Source organism: Lygodium microphyllum, chromosome 7, assembly GCF_053477565.2.
Source record: "Lygodium microphyllum isolate KBCC chromosome 7, Lygodium_microphyllum_v1.1.10, whole genome shotgun sequence".
Taxonomy (NCBI): Eukaryota; Viridiplantae; Streptophyta; class Polypodiopsida; order Schizaeales; family Lygodiaceae; genus Lygodium; species Lygodium microphyllum.
Window position 1 is genome coordinate 106,421,027 of NC_141141.1, and position 21,274 is coordinate 106,442,300.

Below are 21,274 nucleotides of genomic sequence, written 5' to 3' on the forward strand. Positions count from 1 at the left end.
CTCCATTAAGATAGGTTATTCTGACTTTATCTTAGTAGGTTAGAGACATTTGTCATGGGTTGTGATGTCCAAGATCATTGCCAACAGGTGTTGTTTATACTTGGGCAAGGTGCTCAAAGTTCAACACTTTCAAATGCAAAACAAGCCACTCAATGTATCTTCCCTCACAATGAGAATTTTAGAGGGGTGAAAGTGTTCAAAATCACCTTGTTCAATGTGAGATCATAGAGAAGATGAAACATTGTACTTGCTTGCTTTAATGGAGAAAGTCTTGCAAAAGGTGATGATAAGAGTTCCCAGGAAATGCAAGCACAGGCTTAGAGAGAAGAGAACTCTAAAGTGAATGAATCAATGCAATAAATGAATGTAAGAGTGTAAAAAATGCTCAAGGGTAGAGTAGCAAATGATGTTGGGAAGGGTGACATCCACTAGAGATGGATCCAGAGTATTGAGACCACTAATGGGAGCTTTCGGAGTGTGGCAAAGTGCAAAACGCTGATTACCAAGGTAGTAGACAGTTAGGTGATAGTAGAAGGAGGTGTTTGATGATGAAAGGAGCAGCAAATCTGCAAAACATGGCAACTGATGGAGTATCGAATGACATGTTGGGGCTTGCATGTAGCCTACTGGCAAGTTCGAGTGCACACCGTTGGTTGGGAAGGGGGGTATTATGCACGCATGTGAAACGGTTCTTAAGCGAATGAATATTCGGGCCCCACTACTCCTAATAAGTGAGAGGCTGTGTACGGTGTTAGACGATAATTACAAGTTGAGGGCCTTAATCAACCTTTTTTATATACGAACTAATTATGGTATTTCTACATATTAATTGACATTTTGCATGGAGATTCTCCCGCCATCTGTAGATCATCGCCCAGCCATATCTACGGCTAGCTCAGGAAAAGAAGAAGAAGAAGTACGAAGGAAAGGAAGGCAGGCACAAAGCGTCTTCGGGCAGTTGTCAGACATGGCTGAAGGCTCCGACCGGCGAACCCGCGATCCTTCCTCCTATCACTACAGGAGAACGTGAGTACTGTCGTAGTTGTGCCCACGCAAGCTGCAGTCAGTTAGCCAGCATCAGTGCTGTGTTTTGATATATCTTAGGGTTCACGCCATATGTCCTCATGAGTTAGGGTGTGCGCTTGTCATCTATTCTGCTTCATGGATTGGTCTCTCCTCTTATCGGGAGAAGAGAGAAGAACGGCGTAAGCAAGCAATTTAGCCAGTGTCAATAATGTGTCTTGGTACAGCGACGTATGGTTTCTGCCATTGCTGACTTTGGCAGTGTGCTATTTCTTTGTCCATCATGCAGGGACTTCGGAGGAAGCTGGGATAGCTTTGGTGGAGGAGGTCGGGCCGGCAGCTGTGGCAAGGAGGGTGGCACTAATGGACGTCTCGGTTGGGATCATGGCGATGATGCTAAACAAGAACAATATGATCATGCGAGTTGGCTTTGTGCAATAAATGATCACGATGGATTCGGCAAGGCCGCTTCTTCGGATGGATGGGGAGACTGGCAGCCATTATCTGCCAAAAAGCCTAGGGCTTTGAGCAGCAGCGTCTGTGATTCACAGAAGGAGCCAGACTTAGAAGGCCTTCCCCTTTTCGAGAAGAGCTTCTATGAAGAGCATCCAGCCATTTCTCGCACGCCTGACGCAGAAGTCCAAGCTTATCGTCAGAAGCGAGAAATCAATGTCGAGGGCAAGGATGTCCCAAAGCCTATTAGGCGGTTCGAGGAGGCCTCCTTTCCTGGTAGGTCTTGACGATCTGTGCTTGTAAAGATCATGCGTTTTGTGATTTACGGCCAGTCTTCATTTTCAGCATCTGATCTGCATCTTCTGCGCCTTCTTGTCAGATTATGTGCTCGAAGTTATTTTGAAAGCTGGCTTTAAAGAGCCTACGGCTATCCAAGCGCAAGGCTGGCCCATGGCTTTGAAAGGCCGGGACCTTATAGGGCTTGCAGAAACTGGATCAGGAAAAACGCTTGCTTACTTGTTACCTGCTATTGTGCATGTTAATGCGCAGCCAGCCCTCTGTGAGTATACTATCATATGCACTTTTGATTGAATTCTTTAGAAAACGCATTGGATGTCCAGAATCTGCAGCAAGTAAATTTTATTTATGTAAACCCCGTTATCGTTCACTAGTTGGATATGAAGGTGCGCCCGAGCCGTCTGTCATTAGTTGGACACCCTCCATCCTTGAGTCTTGCAAAAAGACGAACCTCATCATTTTTACATTGATTTACAAAATGTCTAAAATAAACACTCCAAATCCTTCTTAGTGGCACAAATTGTCTTGTGAGAATGACATATAAGGTTTGTGATTGGGAGATACTACCGAGTGCACATTGGTAAGCGTGGTTGAAAAGTGGGAAGAAGTAAGAAAGGGAAGATATGTGGATTTGGTTCAAGAAAGGGAATAAAGGTTTTGGGTGAAAAAGGTGTTGGGTGGAAGGAGGGCAAATACAAGAGGCTACAAAGAATGAATGTTGAATACGGAAGGCAGTATGTAGATGCTCCTATTAATAGCGTAGAAAAATAACAAAATAATGTAGGCTAGCCAATTAAAACAAACTTCATTGCAATAGATTTGGTCAATTCTAGCAAGTTGTTGGACTTTTCAATTGTTGTGACTATTACCAACTATTTGTCGTTTTGTTGGACTTGCTTGAAATGGTTGTGTTGTCATGGCAACTACATACTTGCATGTTTGACTTGCTTTTGCACATGGGGATGATGTCTAAACTTCCTTATTCAAGTTCGATGCCCATCTTGGAGGTGACCAAATTTGTAACATGATGAGAACAATGTGTAGGGTGGAGGTACGATTGGTGTTGTATGTAGGGGAGACATTTGAGGATAGCAAGGTGGTGGGGATGTTGGTAGTAGTAGCTCATGTGGGAGAGGGATAGCTCGTCAATTAGATTGTGTTGTTGACTTGATAAATTTTACTTGGCAAAGTTCTCAATATCAAGGCTACCCTTAAGAAGTCTTAAGTGTGGGTTGATCTAAAAGGATATCATGCATCCATGGAGTTGCTCCTAAACACCTTCATACATGCATGGAATATGAAAAATGTGACATGCAAAATGAAAAGATGAGTCTTGTTTCTTCTAAGGAGAGAAGCATTAGACAAGCCAACAAAGCCCAATTATACGTGGGATTGCATTTTACCCATAATTAGACTTTCATCCATTATACATCATATGTTTATCCAATCTTGTAATCACTCTCAAGAACGCCAGAGTTTTTAACCAAAAACGATGATTATCCAATGATTTCCACAGCCATTTGCAAGAATTTTTGCTACGATTACTCATTGCTTTTGCCAATTTTTGTATTTGATTAAAGAATATTGATCTTCACAAAGCATGTTTTGGTACAGCAACTAAAGCCAAAAAGACAAAGAAAATCATTTAAGAAGTGACCTAGCCAATAATAAAAAGAGACTTCATGAACTGACCAAGCAGTTATAGGTTAGATAATTTATCAAGTTGCTACTTCTTGAAGGATAACATGAGTTGAAAAGTTGAAGCTCACTTGCCATAGCAATGATCCATGTACATGGCTATAAGACCATGGATGCCTCTTGAAGGATACCATTAGACCATAATATCAGATTTTTAAAAAGCATGATAGGTAGGTTTAGTCATCTTGATCAACTCAATAAGAACCTCACTCCATCATGGTCCTACCTTACACAAATTCTATAAGATGTGGTTGTGGAACTCTCTAGTCTAAGTGCTTCAAGGAATCATGAACATAGTGGCATCATAATGAGATCTCCAACCAATGACAACAAAAGCATGCAATGTGAGTATGCCATACTAAAAAAGGCCGATTGTTACTCATCACAAAAGTAATTTAGGACAATTAGATGCCATCTATCATGTACATTTACATAGGACTCCAATTAAGAAGCAAGAATTATGAGCTCAAAAAATTTTACTCTCGTGTACTTCAACCCAGGGAAGTGATCAAGCTCCTATTGAACCATCAACATTGGATCCTCCAAGAATACCTACAAAGAAAGCCATGTACTAGCCAATATGTTAATGAGGATGCTCGTACATGGCTAATATGTTAATGAGGATGCTTGAGGACTTCTTACCACGTTCTATGTGCAATGCGCTAAATAAGTTACCGAAAACATATCCACAAATAACACAATAGTTACAAGCCCATTGGATTGTTTTAGACATTTTAGATATAGTTTCATCATTGAAGGATTGGGAAGCCTACAAAATATTCCTCTTGTTGATTGCAAAATCCCTCCTAGTGAAGATCTTTTTGATCCTTGAATGCTAATACTTGGGTTTAGACGAATACCCTACAAAAATAAGAAGCTTATAAGATCATGGCACGAGCTCACCTTTTGTGATTTGGTGTACATGCATCTATAAAAGAGGTATTGATAGCTTTTGACCATAGGTGCTCTATCAATACACAACCACAAAGAGCATGGATCATGCTATGTTCATCACACTTTGGTTCCTACGCACAACCTCTCCATTTTGAGAAGGGGACTTGGTCAAGGTGAGGTGGCATATAATGCTATACTCATTTAAGAACTCTATATATTAATGGGAGATAAACTTACAATTGTTGTTACTCCTTGTCCCTATGAAGACACTCATTTGATTAGTAACTAACCTAGCCCATGTAGGTGAAAGCTTTATATATTGATAATAACTAATTAATTCTTACTAAAGTATTTTCTTTGAAGGAATACATCCACATGTATTGAGAGTAATCATTCGCTATAAGAAAATATATGAACTACTAAAGGATGGTTGGACAATTTTCATTAAGATCAAAACAAATCAATCCTAGTATCCCCTTAGCTACATGAGTAGATTATTGTGAGACCGAGTTTGGTGTTGTTTTTCTAGTTGACGAGCTTGACACATTCCAAGGTGGTTTTTGGTGTGGAAGCCTCTCAACCAATTGCTTTCTAAAAACTCATAAAGGGAGTCATGGCTAAGGTTGTCTAAAAGCACCAAAGATGCTCATCATTTGAAGGTGCTTTAGTCATAGCTAAGCCCTATATCCTATGGAACTTGAAGCCCTTGGTGGCTAGCTAGGAGATGCACTATGAAATCAAAGAAAGGCCATTAATTGTAACTTGCCTTGAGTTAATGTTGGTAGATAGATGAGACTCACCCTAATTAAGGGAAATAATAGAACACTATATTGAGATCTTCACCTTGATCAATATCAAACTTGATACTTCCCACTAACTATGTTTTTGGAAGAGTAGCTTGTATGTTCCCAAAGATGACCCTGTATAACCATCACTCGGAGAAGAAAATCTTGCATTTAATCCCCCCCACCAAATCGAATGGCCTAAAGCTAACCATGAAGAGTGATTGCCCGCATGGTGAATGGAGCTTCATATATGGAGGGATCTTGGGGCTTAGCCACACCTTTGGAGATATACCATTAGAGGTAATTGTTGTTAAGGCTTCTTTGGAGATGCATCAAAGAAGTGTTGAAAATTCCAAAGCATCATTAGAGTTCCAATAGATGCGATTTTATTGAAAATTCTCATCTCCATTATTACTTAACAAAGCAACCAAATAGCCAAGCCTCTTCAAACAAATCAAGCCTTCATGATACCCTTCTAATTGTGACAATCAAAATTTTAGGTCTTATCCCCTTCTTTAATGCAAGGGGGGTGCTATAAGAGAGAATTAAAGAAAGAAGTGAAGAACAAAGAGAGTGGAGCTACACATCATATCCTTGATCCACTTGGCCATATGGCCACATGGGAAGAGTGAAGCGGGCCTCTTTGAAAGTAGACTTATCAAGATTCATCTCATAGATGTGGACCAAGTGCTCATCCTCGCCTCTTTAATGAGATAAGGCGGGCTTGTGGATCGAAGTCCATAAATGGTCAATCACCAATTCAACATCACCTTTAATGTCAAGGACACAAATTGTGATGGCCATCCAATGGTTGCATGACCTTGGGATCTCCATGACTCTATCCATGGTTATGATGTGCTTTTTGTAGAGTTGGTTCATAACAAGCATTGAGATTCAACTATTTCTACTCTTTGTGGTTAGGCCTTAGTATGATTGACATCAACATTAGTGTATATTTGAGGCATCTTGTTGGTGGTGTGACCATCCATTGCCTGGTATCCATGGTTTGATTTGGTTGCCATTGTACATGTATTTTGATGCATTCTTAATCATTGTATATTTTTATTGTATTGATCGTCCATCATTCGAGAGACGGTGTTAGGAGTGCACTTATCGTGTTGCTAGAGTGCATGTTATGGGTGTTGGGACCTCTTGCCAAAGTGCATTTTGATTTTGATTTTGGTGTGTCAAATGTGGTTGATTGATATCCTACGTGTGGTTAACTGAGGTCATCCAAAGAAGATGCCAAGCGCTAGGACCATCCAATCAAAAGTAGGTGGGGCCATTATTTGACTGGTGAAAACCACTTTGATGAAAGAATTGATCACTATGTTGGTACCAGGGTCTTTGGATTATGGAGCCTAAGGCCTTTGGCTATAGGCTGATAACCAATGAAGATATACTTCTTGAATTTGGTGTTTGTGTTTCTCATTGACATGACATCGGTATTACATCCAAAGATGCGACATTGGGTCATAGACGGCTTCTTGCCAAAGAAAGCTTGATAAGGCAATAGTTGGTGACTTGTTGCAAATGTGAACCATGGTAGAAACTACCTTAGCCTAGAGGGTCCCTCGATGCTCTAGCATTGAATGAGCCATCTCCAACATGGTTTGATTTTGTCGCTCCACCACACTATTCTTTGATAGTGTGCTTGATTGAGAGAATGCCATCTTTATCCCATGCTACCTACAAAACTTGTCAAGCTTCTCAAATGAATCTCATCTCCAAGATCCCCTCAAATGTTTAAAATAGTCTATTTCTCCTCAAAAACCTTCCACTCACAAAGCTAGAAAATGCCTCCTAACTTAAACTCTAGAAAATAAGTCAAACATATTTGAAAAAGTTGTCAACCATAAGCACAAGGTAATTGGCTTTGGGACACTATCCTCATTAGACCACATAAGTGGGTATGCACCACCTCTAAGTAGGAGCTTGTCTACTAGCTCCCTTAGGAGAAAGGTTAGTGATGATGTTTACCCCTCATAGCTAGAGCATAAGGTAGGACTAATAAAATTGAATAATGGACGAGACTTGAATCAAAATTTTGATACCTATTACGGGCATGCCAAAATATTGAAGAGTCGAAGAAGACATCGTTATTAGGGTTGTGAGCTTGTACTGCTTGCCCTCTTATGTACTTGTCCAAATTACATCTCCAATGGTTAAATCCTCCATAGTTATTACCTCTTGGGTGAAGACTTGGCGGGTTCCCAATTGCATAAGTTTGTGAACAAATGATAGTTTAAAACTAGTTTGGGATGTGGAGAAACTTTGGCTATATAATCTTGTTTGGTTGGGAATGAGTGGGATTGTGCCCACTCCACGAATTAGCACTAATGAGTTGTCACCAATGATGATGTTGCCCCTTGTCATGTGAAGACCACACGAGTCTTTGATTGTGCGAGTCCATGAATGAACTATAGGTTTAAGGGACATGGATAACTTTGGTTGCAAGTAATAAGAGGGATGTTGCCCACTCCGTGAACTAGCACTGACGAGTTGTCATTGATGGTGATGTTACTCCCTTTGTAATCTAGGTCTTGCATCCAATCTTGGAAGTATGGGATGATGCACCATTGTCCACAAGCCAAGGCTCCTCCATAGAGGAAGATGCATAAGCAATATCTTCCATCTCATAGAGATAAAAGGATAATGGACTTTGGACTCGTGGTTGGTGTAGCCTTCAAATCTGCATTAGTGTTGCAAAACCTCATGGTAGCTTGTTCCTTGTAGCTCTTTGATAAGTGAATTGGTGCTTTGAAGGTCATGCCCAATTATACATACAATTGGTCTTTGATAAGTGAATTGGTGCTTTGCTTTGGTCACCCAATCTTTTGGGTGCTAAATACCATGACCTTGGCCTTCCTTGGAGTTGGAGATGAGCACAATGTCATCTTCATAGAGCAATATGGGAATCGAAATTCCCATATGACTCGCATTAATACATCTTCCACTTGCACATCCTTCCTATTTGCATAGGTTTGTAGGGCATCTAAGTGTTGCTCTAGGCCCTTGGAGTTGGAGATGAGCACAATGTCATCTTCATAGAGCAATATGGGAATCGAAATTCCCATATGACTCGCATTAATACATCTTCCACTTGCACATCCTTCCTCTATCATAGCTCTAAGTGAGTGTATGGTTTGATGAACGTACCCTCTCCTAAAAATAGCTTGCCTTGTCACTTTGTGTCCATGTAACTCTGCCCAGCTGCCCATGCGCATGCTCCATGAGAGCCAAAAATCTTGGTAGACAGTCTCCAATCATGATGGTTTGGTATCATTGGGGATCATGGGGTCTCCACTCTTAATACGATTTGGTCAAATGTTGAGCATTTTTTGCAGTCTATCAGTGGCATCTATGACCATCTTGAATGTGATGAGGGAGCTATTTGTTGGCTTGGGTGTGACTAATGCGATACACGTCGTTGTCTTTGTGCACAATACAAGGTTCTAGAATATGCGTGTCATGCCTCAAGTGTCATGATTGGGATGGGAGCCCTCTCTCATGAAACATCCTCAAAGCCCTCTTGTTGTCAGGTCCAGAATAGCTGGTAAATTTTTGCCTCAAGTATGGAGTATTGATATTTCTTCCTACAAATAAGGCATTGAAGGAGCATCCTTGCTTGTTTGTGCGTACAACTGTCAAGTGAAATCTCTCATTATATTGGGGTTCTTGTTAAGGGATCCCTAGCATGTGAAAGCATACCATGGGAAGCTCTATTGCAAAAGCATATGCTGCAGAATTATGTACAGTGTCTTCTAGGACTGTTGAGTTTCTTTAGGAAAATTTAAGGGTCCATATTCTAGGTCCTCCATAGAGTACATGGCTATGAATACCACTCGTCTCATGTAAAATAGTATCTCGGATACCTAGGGGGCCTAGGGTGGGGAAGGGATATTCTCTCTCTCTCTCTCTCTCTCTCTCTGTTTTGTCCACAAGCCATGGAGAAAGTCAGTTTGGCTGCCACACCAATTGGTCTGGGTGAGATGGTAAAACTCTACGTATTTGGTATCAGACCTGGTGATCCCACAAATAGTCCACTGTGCTAGCTCCCTTTTATTGTTCTAGCATACAAGAGCCTTTGACCTTCACCAATGGGACATACCATTATAAATGACAAGCCCACGAGCACTTCCCAAGGCAAGAAAACATGCCTCATACTTTGTCACTTCTCTTTTATCGAAGGCTGATCTGTGTTCCAATGTCCTCATTTGCAAACTTGTGAAGGCTCCTTTGTGCTTCAAAGTTTTCGACCAGGAGTATGTCACCCATATTGGCAAACCTCGTAATGTCCTCATGTAGTAGATTTTTTGGTGATTCATCGTGGGGGACATATCTCGTGTGATGCAAAATAGCATACTGCAATGTATCTCTCTCTTGGGCTATTTGTGCTCACTCTGATCCATACGTATTGTGCACGTACATCTCTATGTACCACGTGATTTATATCTTGTGTTTCCATGTATTTCATCTTTGTACAATATCCATAGAGCTCTAGCAGTTGGCCTCTTGTGCATTGATATATCTTAGTATACGTTGCAATGTCTCTACCGGTAAATGTGTGCTCAAAGCACCGTGTGTCTAATGGAAGAGATCCATTGCAATTTCAAGTTTTGGGCTGCACATTGTCATGTATATCAAAGCTTCATCCTGATTACCTTCCCCTCCTCACAGATTATGTACTTTCCCTCTTTCCAAACTTCAAATACCCCTTGGAATGGGCTCTTTTTAATGTGCCACTTGTGCGAGTGTCAAGTCTTTGCCCAAGTATCGTTCCCTTCAAGGGGTGTCCTCTTGGATAGAAAATCCATTGTCTTTTCCATACGTGGAAATTTCAGAATTAGCATTGAGCCATAATGCTCTCCTTGGTTGCTCTCCAAGGATGTATGATGGGGATGTCAAGTACACCCATTTTCATTCCAAGTGCCTTGGTGTCTTCATGGGGGGTTGACCTGTATGTAAAGCTCTGGCCCATTTCTTAGCCTTTCAAAACTTGGGTGCTATCACCCTTCTGAAAATGGGCCTAGGGTCAGGTAAGAGCCACACGAATCATGCATAAGATGAGAATTTTGACTGTGATATAGATGATCTCACCTAGAGTGGGATCGTTGCAGAAGGCACAAGGAAAAGGGAGGCTTTGGACCCCCTTTCTGCGTGAATGAGATCATTGATTTCTCTAAGAAGCTTGGATTACGAAGTACTTTGCCAAAGTATGGCTTTTTGTATATTCTGACTATAGTGGTGTCTTAGACACGTTTTTGAAGCAGTTCTCCATAAGTGGATGGATGCTACAAGCAAGATTTTGTCACAGTAGGGATTGGAGATTCATGAGGTAGACTTTGGATGCCATGAACATGTTGAAAACAAGTTTGTCTTCCTTTTTTTGTCATTGAAAACAAGTTTGTCTTCCTTTTTTTGTCATTGAAAACAAGTTTGTCTTCCTTTTTTTGTCATACATGTCCCTCACAAAACTGTTTGCTATTTGGCAAAGTTGTCAAACTGAGAGGCGATGTATGTAGCACATACTTTGATGCATTTCTATAAGATCTGTGTAGATACCCTGAGTCTCCCATACAAGGATAGGAACTTCAGATGTTAAAAACCAAAATTCTTTTCGAAAATTTTGAATCTTAGGTGATTTTTATGATTTTGGGTTTAAATTTTCAGTCTCACTGGCATGATTGGTAACATTTGAAAGTGCTACAATTAGTTACAATTGAATTTTTTACTGCATCCAATTCAGTTTCTGCTCTTTTGCAGAGTAAGCCTTGTCAAGTGTGACAATTTCTCTATAAGCCTGTATTAAGCAGTCTGTGAACTTTAAGCTGTAAAACCTGCGTAGATGTGCAGACGGGATAAGGATGAGCCTTGATTAATCTGCCATGGCATGACAGCTGAATCCTTGCAACATGCCTGGATGTGTAGAGTGGACAAGGATAAAGCCCGTGCCAGGAGAATGAAACATGCATCTTTCTTTGGAGAGCTCTGGAAGAGTTTCTTGTTAGCAAGACATTTGACAAGCAAACAAAATTGTATCAGCCGAGCGCTCTCCAGTCGAGATTTTTCATCATCCATAATAGTGTTGCTATCCTACATAGCAGCTTCTCCAAATCCTTAATATATCTGTTTAAACTTTCTCTGTTAGATTTTTGTTGATCTTGCTACTAAGAAATTCTCCTCATACTTTCTTCCATTGATATTGGATTTTATGGATTGTCTTGAAGGCAGAAAAACAAGCAAAGAATCGTCTTTTATTGCTGTCCACCCTTACGTTGATGATCAGACAGAGAGCACAAATAAGATTATGGCCATGCAACCACTAGAATTCTCGGGAGGCCTTGAACAAATTATTGTTCTTTATTGGTTTCCCTTGATGAGTGACAGTCAGACAAGTAGAAATATCATCCCTTTATAGGACCAATTTTTGTAGACTTTGAAGAATCATGCAGAAATGCCTTGTAGATTCTGTACACCAGCCAATCATGCCTTCTATGTGCCTTATGCCTTGATTTCTATACACTCAAAAGTGTACTGAATGTTTGAAGTATACTGGATCTGATCCCCCCACAACTTCTACTGTATGGAGTATGTATGAGTTTCAGCTTTGTATAAATGAATGCTGGAACAAGACAAGGAAGGTTAAATAAAAGCTTAAGTGGGACACTGGTAGCTTATTTTTCAGGTGGCCAGTGAGTCTACGTGAAGCCTTAGAAGCAGATGTTAAAAAAGTGAAAGGAGGCTTCTTATGCCAGTCAATAGTTTAGGAGAGCTTACTTAGAAGGTGCATTTGGTCTTTCACATGAGCACTTTGGCAGAATACTGTGGAGCCAGAGCTTGATGTGCTGGTATGAGCTTCATATTTGAGGTATTGTAGCTATCCAGTAAGTGATTCCACTGATGTTGTATGGCTTGATGCGAATCAACTTGTTTAGGAGGCACTCCATCTATGGTGCACATACTGGGAGATCGTATTGTACCCTAATATTTTAAAATTGTATCCGCTGTATTGGATGATGTCTACAGTTTGCACTGCTATAATTTACTTTTAAATTTGAATATAGTTAGTGGTAACGTGTTCAGGTTGGCATTTTAATGATGATGACACTTGCACTTGATGAGTGCTCAGTATTGTACGTTTAATAAGAAATCTTTCAAATGATTCTGACAGTTCCAAATCTGTCGTACTGCTAAAACTTGAAATTGAAGCATCTTAGATGGCCCTATTGAAGATCTCACTTCTCTGAAGTGTGAGCTGGTGGTAGGTGAAAACATACGAGCTGCACTTGTAGCTAATCTGGCTTATCGTCTTACTGTACAGCACCTGGAGATGGACCCATTGTCCTTGTTTTAGCACCAACTAGGGAGCTTGCTGTGCAAATACAACAAGAAACAACAAAGTTTGGCTCATCATCAAAACTAAAGAACACTTGTGTGTATGGGGGTGCTCCCAAGGGACCACAAATTCGAGATTTAGAGAAAGGTGGCAGCTTAAATTCTGGTTTCAAAGCCAAAAGTGCTAGTAAATTCTGAATTTGTCTTTGTTGCATATACATTTTGCAGGAGTGGAGATAGTGATTGCTACTCCTGGTCGATTAATTGATATGCTAGATTCTAAGCATACAAACCTACGCAGAGTTACCTACCTTGTCCTTGATGAAGCAGATCGTATGCTAGACATGGGCTTTGAGCCTCAAATTAGAAAAATAGTCTCTCAGGTAGGTAATCATAAAGTCCACATATAAATCATCCGCACTTGCTTGAGTTTACATGCTTTTGTTTCGTGGGTATATTCTCAACAGTGACTGAGTCATCTTGGTTTTACAGATTCGACCTGACAGGCAGACGTTATATTGGAGTGCTACATGGCCTAAAGAAGTTGAAGTCCTTGCCAGACAATTTCTGCAGAATCCTTACAAAGTAAAGTTTCAAGTTTTCCTGTTTTAAAGTATTCATCTGGGGAATAAACACAATGAAGCAGTTGTATCTCACTATTTAGGCTGGTAAGTCTCTGCCTTTTGTGCTGAGATTGAGATAGGCTGGAGTTGTTCCACTTTTGCCAACCAGCGTCCCAGCTGGTTGCGTGTTATGGCTTTGCCCTTTGATACTAGGGGTGAAGTGCAACGTGTAGGCCAGAAATCAAAGGTAGATTGCATGCATTGTGTCACATTTTCATTGCGTAGAATGCATGTGTGGGGTGCTTAGACCATTCAAGAGTATCATTGTGTTCATTTAACACAACCGCTTTGTTCAATCCTTCATATATGCTCAACGCCAAGTCCTCCTTCCTATGTGTGCAAACTACTTTGCTCTATTCACTTGAAGGTTGTTGCACAAGTGCCCAAAAATTTCAAATGCTTGTTTTTCTCACGAATGCCTTGAGTCTTGACAATGGAGTCCTTGCGACTCCTTGGTGTTGTAAAGGAGAGTCTAGATTGCGTTGAAATATTTATCTAGACATCGTCAACTAGCGTGTCTTAGGAAGTTGCGACTATTGCAATTGTTTACTTGTGTTTCTTGTGCCAAAATTTACTCAACTTCTCAATGTTTGAATGTCTTAATGGAAACCTTGCAGCTCCTTGGTGCTTAATTTATAAAACAAACAAAAGGCAAGCTTAATATGTAGCCTTTGGGTACAGCAAGGACTTTACATGTATAACTTTAACAATGTGATAAAATCGCAAGGGCATGCCAAAGGAGAGGGTTGAAAAAGTGGGAAAGATGATACGTAAAACTGCAAGCGAGTCCTTTGTTGAAGTATCACGATATGTTTATAAGCGAAAGAAATATCAGTGTTAAGGCTTTTAGACGGTGAAGGTCAAGTTTAAATGGGTTGATAGAAAGTTAAGGAGACTTGATTGTTGGATTCCAAAGTAGCCGTAATCACAAGAGGTGCCCCTTAGTTTGCAATTGGTGTACCCTGTTGTAGGGGCCTAAACGGCCTATTTATGAGGATTATAAGGATACTTTGTGGGATGAGGCGGTAAATCAACCTTGAGCATGAGTCGGAGGACATGAAGCCAGAGTTCATCCCCACAAAGGATTGTGCTTGTCCATCGCTCCACTGAATGCTGCTGGAGCATTAGCAATCCAAAACATCACTAGAAACATATACAAGCCGAGGGTTGTCCTAAAAGCCATGTTGTACACATACTTTTTTAATGCATATTTGATGAATACTCAGTCTTCAAATCTATCTTATTGAATGCATATTTGATTGGATACTCAGTCTTCAAATCTATCTGATTGAAATGGTTATTGAATCTTGTTCAAAATATGGTAATCAAGGACATGTGCCACAACCCCTTGTGCAGTAGATCTTTCACTTGTCATAATCTCTTCTTGTTGGGCTGCACTCACTTTGTATGTTGGTTAGTTTGATGGAGTATTGCATGGCACTACATGATGATTGAAATTAACTTTCCTTGTTGAAGGGGTGCTGGAACCCCAAATACTGATTACGATAGGCAATTAATGGAAAAACAAATAATAACTTGAAAATTCATCCTTTACCACTTTGAGCTAGATTGGCCTCAAGAAATTGAGATGAGATGACATGGATTGGCCCCAAAAACATTGGTACCCTTTTTGGTATTCCTTTTCACATTGATTTCGGAAATTTGTTCCTCAATCATTGAGGCATGCATGCGTGCATCCCCATGGAGCTGTGCAAACCCTAATCCTTGCTGGTCATAGACTAAGATCAGCAAATTCCCAACCAGCAATATTTCAGGTCCAAAATTGTGGCATGAGTCTTCAATAGTCGACCAGAATGCACATGCATCAGGCATAGAGGAGAAGGAAACAAAAGGAGAAATCATTGATATTCAGCCCTAAAACAATGACCAACATCAATTTATAGCCCAGGATAGTGGATCGTGGATCCTCAATTTGCCCCTTGTTTTTGAATGCATGGGGAGTCAAATTGAGCATTCAGTAGCTGCATGCAGGCCATTTTTAGCCGGAGATACCCAAATCTCTTCAAATCTGCTGTCAATCTCAATGATCCTTCATGCATGGTTGAGATTTGTCAGCATGCATTCCAAGACAGCCATGGAAACCCTAAATTTTTTTGAAATCAGGTCCGTAAACAGCAAATTCATTCCTGAAATGCTCCAGATTCAATGTGTCTTTAATTAGAGAGAGAGAGAGAGAGAGAGAGAGAGAGAGAGAGAGAGAGAGAGAGAGAGAGAGAGAGAGAGAGAGAGAGAGAGAGAGAAGCAGCAGAGGAGAGAGTTATGATTTTCTCATGCAGAAAATGCCCAAACAGCAGTCCACAGTGTCTGCAAGAGATGCAGATGCTTTTGGCTATAGTTGGTTAGGGTTTTTCTATTGTTAAATCACCCAAAATCAGGTTCAGCAGCTGTCAATTGCTCTAGAATGTGCATCAGTTGCAGTGAATTGTCCCAAATCTGGTCTCTCCAGCCCCAAACAGCTTAGTATGGCCTCACACAACCTCGCATGGCTCCCAAATATGGGTGCTAAAACCTGCTTGTGCAAAATTAACCTCTAGATTTAATTTTCATCCGTTAATAATTCAATTATATGAAAAATACATGGCCCTTGCTCAACTTTGGTCACTACCAAGTCTCAACTTAAAATCTTAACCTCTTTAAATTTGAGTGTTGAACCTTTCTATAAACCTTAGTTAGAGACATTAAATAATTTAAAATCCTAACTTGCATGACACCAAAAGTCATTTCCAAGGGGCTATTTAATGTCCTTAACCAAGATCTATCCTAGGTACCTCTTGGCACTTGCCCACAACTTTTGCAGACGTCTCTCATTGCCAAAGCTAGGATTGTTTCATTGTGATTCACATTCAACTTAATTTCACATTGTGCAGGTCACATGTGCACAACTTAATTGTACCAACTTAAGTGTCCCAAGAGCATTAGGCAAAGACTTATAGAAATATGCTTTTTATTGTTGCAAATAGTTAGCCTTGTTTTTATCAAGCTTAGATAAACTAGCTTCATTATCATTCTTACCCTTAGTAGAAACCAAATAAGCATTTCATAGAAAGATAGCTGTTTATTTCATTTGAAATAGCTGAAGGTGATACAAGAGGTGTTGTGTTGCTCCTCTCCTAAGGGTTGCTTGCCCTATGCTCTATGGTTCTACCACTCCATGAACATTGTGGCATCAAGGCATTTGTAATTTAAAGGATGGTGTAACACAGTCAACATGGCTAGGACAAAAGCCAATATTGCTTCACTTCTTGGTCTGATCTCCTTTGTATGAATGTCGAATTTACTTAACTCTAGCGATATGAAGCTTGCTTATGCACTTGGGTCAAAGAAGACCCAAATTGTTTGATCTTTCATTTTCTCTTGAGCCTTGTATAACTTTGTTGCATCGGGCTTCTCATTGATGAGACTTAGAACTAAACCAATTGTTGGTTTCTTCTTTATACCTTGTTGCTTACTTGTACAATTTTGGAAACTAGGCATGGACATGGGCATGAAGCTTCTACACACCAAAAGGACACATTTTGTAAAAAAATAGAAAATAATGTGTTTCTTATTTTTTTGATTGGCTATGAATGAAAAAAGTGCATCCTTGTTCATCACTTTACAAACTGAGCAAGGGAGATTGCCTGTCCAAAAGTGGGTAGGGAGTTCACTTGTTTAGCAAGTAAATAGTAGGTCATGTCCTCTGGAGTGTGTAAAAACCGCGGACACCCAACCTCTAAAGTAGTACTTTGATTGGTTAACACTTGCAAAGTGGGCATCTGCCATTTGGTGTGTAACCAGCTTCATTTGCCTCCTTTTTTTCTCCTTAAGTAGAGTTTCTAGTCATTGCTTTTGACTGCATTTAGAGGCACTATGACAGGTCACAGTCTGAGACCTTGCAACAATCCGAGTGCCTGCTGGTTAGCATCCATTAGGAACTAGCTACTTTTGATGCTGAGTTTGTCAGTGACTATATTCTGGAGTCTCTGTTGAGTTGCCGAGGCCAAATGCCATTGCTGATGGACAGGTCATCAATTATCTCATTTATCCAATTGTGGCTTGCCTCTAAATGGAAGCTGCTGTTGCAACAATATAGCCAATGACAGCAAACTACCCTTTTGAGAGGTGCTTTATGTTGAGATATCCAGCTCCACTCGTGATACGCCAGGGTGACCGTTGTGCATTTATGTCACCGACTTGTCAGTTGTAGATGCGGTTGGTACACCGCCCATGAATAATAGCTAGATGACAGCTATCCTTATCTACTCTAGTTCGTGGCTCAGTTAGTATGCCACCTTAGTTAGTTGAGTTTGGTTTGAGACCCATATTTAGGGTTCTTCTATCTCTTTGTACTTGAGTTCTTTTGGCTTACACAACTAAGAAGAGGAAAACTGTTTTCAGCCTCCACCCTTGTGTGTCTTCCCCCATTGTGCAAGCAAGAAAGCTTCAAGTGAGACTCCTTCCTTCTCTCCCACAATCTTGACACTTTAGACCAAAGCATTTGGAGATGTCAGCTTTTAGTGCCAACCAATTTTCAGAGTCTTGGAGCTTTGTATGTTCTGGAATTCACAATAGCACTTATTTACTTGCTGGAAGAATGAAGTATAAAGGAAGACCTTGTATGTAATAAGGACCATACTTACCAAGTATTCTTCTATTATTCTTGTTCAAAATCCTGCTGCTTTGTAATTGGTCGCAGGTCACAATTGGTTCAACAGATTTGAAAGCCAACCGTGCAATCACACAGATAGTAGAAGTAATATCGGAGCATGAAAAGTATCCAAAGTTAGTGTTCCATATATGCAGATTCCAGTGTTATTGGGCAAGTTAGTGTTCCATTTAATCCAGATTCCTGGGAATTTGTGTGTTGCACTTAAGTTTTGTTACATCATCGTGCAGGTTACTGCAACTTTTAGAAAAAGTGATGGATGGAAGTAAAATACTCATATTTATGGAAACTAAAAGAGGTTGTGACCAAGTAACAAAAGAGCTTCGCATGGATGGCTGGCCTGCTTTATCAATCCATGGTGACAAGAGTCAAGCAGAACGAGATTGGGTTCTGTCCGAGTTTAAGAGTGGGAGCAGTCCTATAATGACTGCCACGGATGTTGCAGCTCGTGGTTTGGGTAGGCTGAGCATTATCTACTTAAATCAATTGTTGGTTGAACACACTAATTTTCTTCAAATCTGCTGTTCAAGTCAGTTATCCTGCTGTTTCTAGGAGAGGAATGCTTGGTAGTTAAATCGGTGTAACTGAAAATGCCTTTTCAGCAAGGCTGCGCCAAGATGGCATGTTGCCAGCTGATATTCTGAAGGTGCAATTGTGGTATATGGTGACTGCTGACTGACAATTGTAAGAGTGACTATTGTACGGTAACTGCTAGTGCCATTGCTATGATCTGCACCTTTGGAGATGGCGTTCTCTTGCTCTCAGCTATGACGAGTATGCTTCTGCACGTGGTATTTTCAACAGCTTATTGGTTGTCCCAACCTTAAATTTTTGTTAACCTTAACAGGAAACCTACGATTATTTTAATGGTGTGTACAACAATAAATGCAGCTCCAAAGTTTCTAGTTACATCTACTTGCACCTACTGATTACGTACCGATTTATGGATGATAATGATTTTCAAAACAATGTCTTAGTTTGAAGTCAAAGTGTGTACTTCAGTTTGTGTGCCTTCGATTGATGACTTTCATCTCTTAATTCATGCTGGAGGCTACATTGTTTCGTATCTGCAGATGTCAAGGATGTCAAATATGTTATCAATTATGATTTTCCGGGAGGAATTGAGGACTATGTGCATCGAATTGGGAGAACTGGTCGTGCTGGCGCAAAAGGAACAGCACATACATTCTTTACAGCAGCAAATGCGAGGCATGCAAGGGAGCTTGTGGGTATTCTGAAGGAAGCTAGCCAGCAAGTCAATCCTGAACTGCAAGCTATGGTTGGCTCAGGTAAATTCTTTTGCAGCGCAAAGTATTGGAATGTTAATGCAATGCTGCAGTCCTATAGGTTTTGTAACGAATGCGTTTTTCCAGGATTTGGGAGAAGCTTTGGGGGTAGAGGGTATGGGAGGTCTTTCCAATCAGGGTCAAACTCAGTGCCCCTTAGTGGTTCCAAAAGGGGGCGATGGTGAAGAAGGTTCACAAATGGTCGTGGGTTGGTAAATTACCTGTGGCAAAGTAAAAGCTGTTCATACTGGGCTTTTGGCCTATCTACAAGCTTGCGCCGGAACTGAGGCAAATGAGTAAAACCTAAGAAAGGAGTCCTTTGTCTTCATGCCATCTGATCGAGAGGTTGCTCTTTTGGATGTTGTTTCCAGCATGATAAAAGTTACCATACATGTTCTCGAAGGTTTGATAAGGTATTTCCAACACTTGCCAAGAAGTCGGAATGTTTTAGTGATTGAGAATCTGAAGCGTTATTATGTTGCAGTGAAACCTCCATTCACTAGAAGCTCCTCAATATCATAACAGAGGCTTTGCTTCTCGTTAAGCATATTCATGCAAAACGGCCTATAAGAACATCTTGATCTTTTGATATGGGTAAAACATGTGAAATGACAAAAATACAGGAGTATTCACTTACATGCTGTAGATATGAACGCCAGAAGTGCCTCTATTTGGCAGCTTCTGCTTCCTCTTTCTCGTTATTATACTTTCAGGTCATTTGGCAATGGTTTTGCAGTAGCATAGGCATCATCTTTCGTTTTATAGAAAGCACCTAGTTTCCTCCCAATGCTGCCAGCCAGAGTTAGGGTTGAAGCACCCTCTCCCATGGTATGATTCCCGTTACTATTCATATAACATAATTCTCACTCTTTGTGTTTTCTTCATCTATAATGCTAATGTTTATACTGGTTTATTCAAATCAAGGCAATGGGGGCCCTGAAGAAAATGATATATCAAATGAAATTGGTATCTCATAATAGTCACATGCTCACTTCTATTCAAGATAGTCTTTTTCTCCTCTTGATACATATAATGCAAATTTAGAGCATGACATCATTTGATCTTGTGATATAAATCTTTGGGGGTAATGTAGTATGTGTTTAGAATGTAACTTGTTTGTCCATTTTAGGCATTATGCACTTAAAATTCTTAACCACAAGCTTAAGCCTTGCCTTTTTGTTTTGAGTGTACACTATCTCATATTTAGGCTCACAAAATTCATCATCACAAAAAGGGAAGGTAATAAGTTAGACTATGCATGCAAACGAGTCTTGAACGTTAGCACATATTGTCACTTAGACCATGAGAGCAAATACAAAAATATACATATTGTCCCTCCAAAAATATACATTCAAAATCCCTCTTTGTTACAAAAAAGAAAGGCCTACCCTCACAAATACCAAACCATAAAATGTGCATTTTATTTTTGTAATCCTAGTTTCAATGCTTTTGCAAATTTACAGTAAAAGTTATAAAGCCACGCACAAATAATTGACTATTTGTGCTCTTACTATTGTAGGTCCCTTTGTATCTATTCTTGCAAACATTGTGACACATGCCAATAGATTGAGTGAACTCCACACATTTTCCCAAATTTTCCATAGTATACATAGTATGTTTTTATCATTTCATTCAAAATCATACAACATGACACATTAAGTATTGTAAATAGATGCACTTTATAGTGTTAAAGTACATAATATATTTTATGATAGCAATATGCATAACATGATTTGAAATAAGAGCATGTTCATCATGAAAAGAAGTCCAATATGCATGCCTTGATTGGAGATTGTCCTTGTGACCTTATCCTTCCCTAATTCTAAATCCCACATCTCGGTTGTGATGGTAGCATTGGTATTTTGCCATATGGTACAAAGATAGGTTGACGATATAATGGCAATTGTGTACCTTAGGATTTGTTAAATTTTGGTGGTTGGGGAAAGTTAGAGGAGGAAAAGGTGTGTAAATTTGTGATATTAGTTTGTTACAACTAATAGTTGATCATTGATCATTTCAAATTAACTTGATCAAAATACTCGTTTTTTAAATTAAAAATTGATCCTTCATTCGAGTCTTCTCGATGTCGCTTGTATGTCCTTACTATATGTATGTGTGTTATATGTTTAATAGTATTCGCCATTTTGGACACCCAAAGGGTCACACATTATTTCCACCATTTGCCAAAGGGTTGTGATTGGTGCGGTTTTG

The 21,274-nt window shown here is 40.0% G+C and overlaps 1 protein-coding gene across 4 annotated transcripts; it reads left to right on the top strand.

Annotated features, from left to right (window-relative positions):
- The first annotated feature begins 878 nt into the window (after nt 1-878).
- Nucleotides 879-19,778, top strand: LOC148033794 (DEAD-box ATP-dependent RNA helicase 20-like). 4 transcript variants are annotated; one of them, XR_015691373.1, is made up of 10 exons: nt 879-1,026; nt 1,313-1,752; nt 1,856-2,035; nt 12,475-12,636; nt 12,717-12,871; nt 12,981-13,073; nt 17,808-17,893; nt 18,008-18,234; nt 18,380-18,568; nt 18,851-18,986. XR_015691373.1 is itself a non-coding variant. In XM_087681785.1 (10 exons), the coding sequence occupies exons 1-10, from the start codon at nt 968-970 to the stop codon at nt 19,246-19,248; spliced, it is 1,716 nt and encodes a 571-aa protein (XP_087537911.1). In that variant the 5' UTR covers nt 879-967; the 3' UTR covers nt 19,249-19,778. The 4 variants fall into 4 exon arrangements, 3 of the variants coding, with proteins under 3 accessions (XP_087537911.1, XP_087537909.1, XP_087537910.1); XM_087681785.1 differs by lacking the exon at nt 18,380-18,568 and adding an exon at nt 19,151-19,778 and having other exon boundaries at nt 18,851-19,066; XM_087681783.1 differs by lacking the exon at nt 18,380-18,568 and having other exon boundaries at nt 18,851-19,778.
- Nucleotides 19,779-21,274: the final 1,496 nt, after the last annotated feature.